The 2,971-nt window shown below is 58.5% G+C and overlaps 1 protein-coding gene across 1 annotated transcript in view; it reads left to right on the top strand.

The window, feature by feature from the left end:
* LOC104282926 (fibroblast growth factor 17) overlaps positions 1-176 on the top strand; it is a gene marked incomplete at both ends in the record, with an annotated part of 3,525 nt that extends 3,349 nt beyond the window's left edge. Inside the window, one exon of the mRNA XM_009881059.1 lies at positions 70-176. Coding sequence (XP_009879361.1) covers positions 70-176 — 107 coding nt within the window. The remainder of the gene's footprint in view (positions 1-69) is intronic.
* Between the last annotated feature and the right edge of the window lie 2,795 nt (positions 177-2,971).

Raw genomic sequence — 2,971 nt, 5'->3', positions numbered from 1 at the left:
GGGGGGGGAGGGGGAGGCGGGGTGCCACAGCCCCCATGGGACACGTCCCCCTGGCTCTCTTCCTCACAGCCAAGCTCATTGTGGAGACGGACACCTTCGGGAGCCGCGTCCGCATCAAGGGGGCTGAGAGCGAGAAGTACATCTGCATGAGCAAGCGGGGCAAGCTCATCGGGAAAGTGAGTCCTGGACCCCCCGCACTCACCCTCTGCCTGTCCCCCAGTCCCCGGAGCATCCCACTGAGCAACTGGATAACCCCCAGTCCCCAGAGCATCCCACTGAGCAACCCAACATCCCCCAGTCCCCAGAGCATCCCACTGAGCAACCCAACATCCCCCAGTCCCCAGAACATCCCACTGAGCAACTGGATATCCCCCAGTCCCCAGAGCATCCCACTGAGCAACCCAACATCCCCCAGTCCCCAGAGCATCCCACTGAGCAACCCAACATCCCCCAGTCCCCAGAGCATCCCACTGAGCAACCCAACATCCCCCAGTCCCCAGAGCATCCCACTGAGCAACTCAACATCCCCCAAGCCGGGCATCCCGCTGAACAACTGGAGCTGGGATGCTCAACCAGGCTGGTCCCCATGTTCCCAGTCACAGGGGCTGTGTTGGTGCCGTGTCCTCTCCCTGCCTCCCCCAGAAGCTGCCAGTCCCCCTTCTTCTCCGTCGATACTGTGCTGCTCAGCCCGGCTCCGGCAAGGAGAAATCCCGGGAGAGCTGATCCTGGTGTATCGGGGATGGTGCCGTGGCAGGGGTGGTCTGAGGGGTGGCAGGGGTGGTCTGAGGGGTGGCAGGGGCAGGCAGGAGGGTGGCAACCTCGTGGGTACGCTTGACCCCAATCTTTAAAGAAGTCAGACGTGCCCTCTGTAACTCTTTAAATCTGTATTACGTGCCTGTAATATACAGACTGCTGTCGCTTAGGACTGTGAACCGGGGCGAAGTTCTAGGAGCTCTCCTGCCGCATAATGTCTTTAAGTTTCTGTTCTAATTGTCTACTTGAACTACAATTAAATCCAAAGGCAATATATTTTCACAGGAGACAACTAAATGGACGATCTTCCTTTTTGTTCCATTTGATTGGCTTCATATAAAAATAAGTCAGGCGCTTCAGATATTGATACAAAGTGCAAGTTTTATTGCATAATACCACTTTGCATCCTAATATAACTATCGCTGGCAGTAACTGAGGAAAGACATTTAGTAAATTCAACAGGAGCTATTAGTAACTGTCAGCTCTGAGAAGGCTGTTAACTGCGAAGAACATTGGCAGTACTGCCAATGTTGTGTCAATTATAGCAGACGGTTAGCAAGCTGGGCTCTAAAAAGACCCCCCCCTTCCCCGCCGGGCTCTGCCCTCCTCATCCTCACAGCCTTCGGCCTCGCCAGACTCTGCCCCTTCTCCCGGCACCGTTTCTCCCCGGCTTCTTTCGGAAAGATGCTCTATTTTTATACTCCTCTTGGGCACTGCGAGTAGGTTGGGGAGCGCACGCTTCGGGCACGGTCACCGGTGTCTATAGCCCCACGATGCGGTTCCTTCATCCCTGGAGCATCCTCTGGTACCCGCGTTCACCACCCAGTGCCTTTTCCCATTCCCCTTGGCAGCCCCTCGGAGACTTGTCCCTGTGCCACCGAGGACTGGAAGCCCCGGCCACCTTCCCATCCCCGCAGACATCCCTCTCCGTACCAGGGATGGATGGGACCGGCCGTGAGACTGCGGGATATCCCCATCGGAGCGACATGGGGAACTTGTCCCCAGCCCCGGACCCGTGGGATGCTGTGCCCGTCCCTGCGAGGGATGGCAGGGCACTGCGGGCAGGCAGGTGATGGGAAGCGTGGGGTGCCGGTCTGTCTGTCTGTCTGTCTGTCTGGGTGGCTCCAGAGGGGAGGCAGGGGGTGCCCGGGCATGCAGACCCCATGACCAGCACTTGTATCCCTGCGGCCGTGGGGTTTCTGCGTTATTTATTGGAGGGGAAGGTCTGTGCCCTCTCCCGGTGGCACAGGAGGGCTGGCAGCGTGGGGACACCCGTGGCTGCCCACCGGGCTCCACTGGCCAAAGAGAAACTGCTTTTAGGTTATGTTTATTTTTCGATTGGTTGGTTGTGTGTTTTTACCAGCTCTGCTGTTTCCTTTGTGAGTCAGTTTTTAGGCCTAAACAGTTAGACTTTGGAGTTTATTTGTGTAAAGGAGGAAACCCCCAGGCAAATAAAAACGAGTGTCTAGACTGATGGGGCCTGGGGGAGTTTTCGTTCCCGTGGCGAGGCTTTGCCGCGGGCTTTGTGCCCGCCGGGATGGGGGGCACCCAGCTCCCCCTTGGCCCAAGGTGTCCTTACCCACCTAGGGTGCAAGCACCTGATGCTGGGGGAGAGGTGCTGCGTGGCAGGAGGATGAAGGTGGCCGCTGCAGGGGACTCCCCGCGTCCCCATCCCTGTCTGTGCCCCCCCCCATCCCTCCCAATCTGTGTCCTGGGGGTGTCCGCTGCATCCTGGTGAAGAGGGCATCACCCTTGGTCTGGTACCCAGCACGGTACCTGCTGCTTCCCGCCGAGGGCGGTGATGCTCTATGGGGGTACCCAACGTGGTACCCACTGCTCCCCCACACTGGGACCACCATCTCGCCCACCGGTCAGGCTGTCCCCCCAGACCCCGAGCTTGGTGCCCCCAGCCCGTGCCGTCCCACCCTCCCCCTAATTGCTTTCCCCTCTGACAATACCCTGGGAGGTGGCGCTGGACCACCGGGGAGGATGTAATCCCTTAACCGGCGGGTTACCGGTGATGGTGGTGGTGGGGACACAGGGCTGGGGGGGCGGTGGGGAGAAAATTATAACAGTTTGAGTTAAATGAAGCTTTAAAGCAGAAGAGAAATGCAACACCCAGCAATTACGGCCGAACAATGCGCCCGGCGCTGCCTGCCCAGGTGTGGCGGGGCAGGAATTAGCTGAGCGGACGGGGTAATTTTTTTTTTTCACCCCC

This window comes from Charadrius vociferus, unplaced genomic scaffold, assembly GCF_000708025.1.
Source record: "Charadrius vociferus isolate BGI_N301 unplaced genomic scaffold, ASM70802v2 scaffold2543, whole genome shotgun sequence".
NCBI classification, from domain to species: Eukaryota; Metazoa; Chordata; class Aves; order Charadriiformes; family Charadriidae; genus Charadrius; species Charadrius vociferus.
This window is presented reverse-complemented; position numbering and strand designations above follow the sequence as displayed.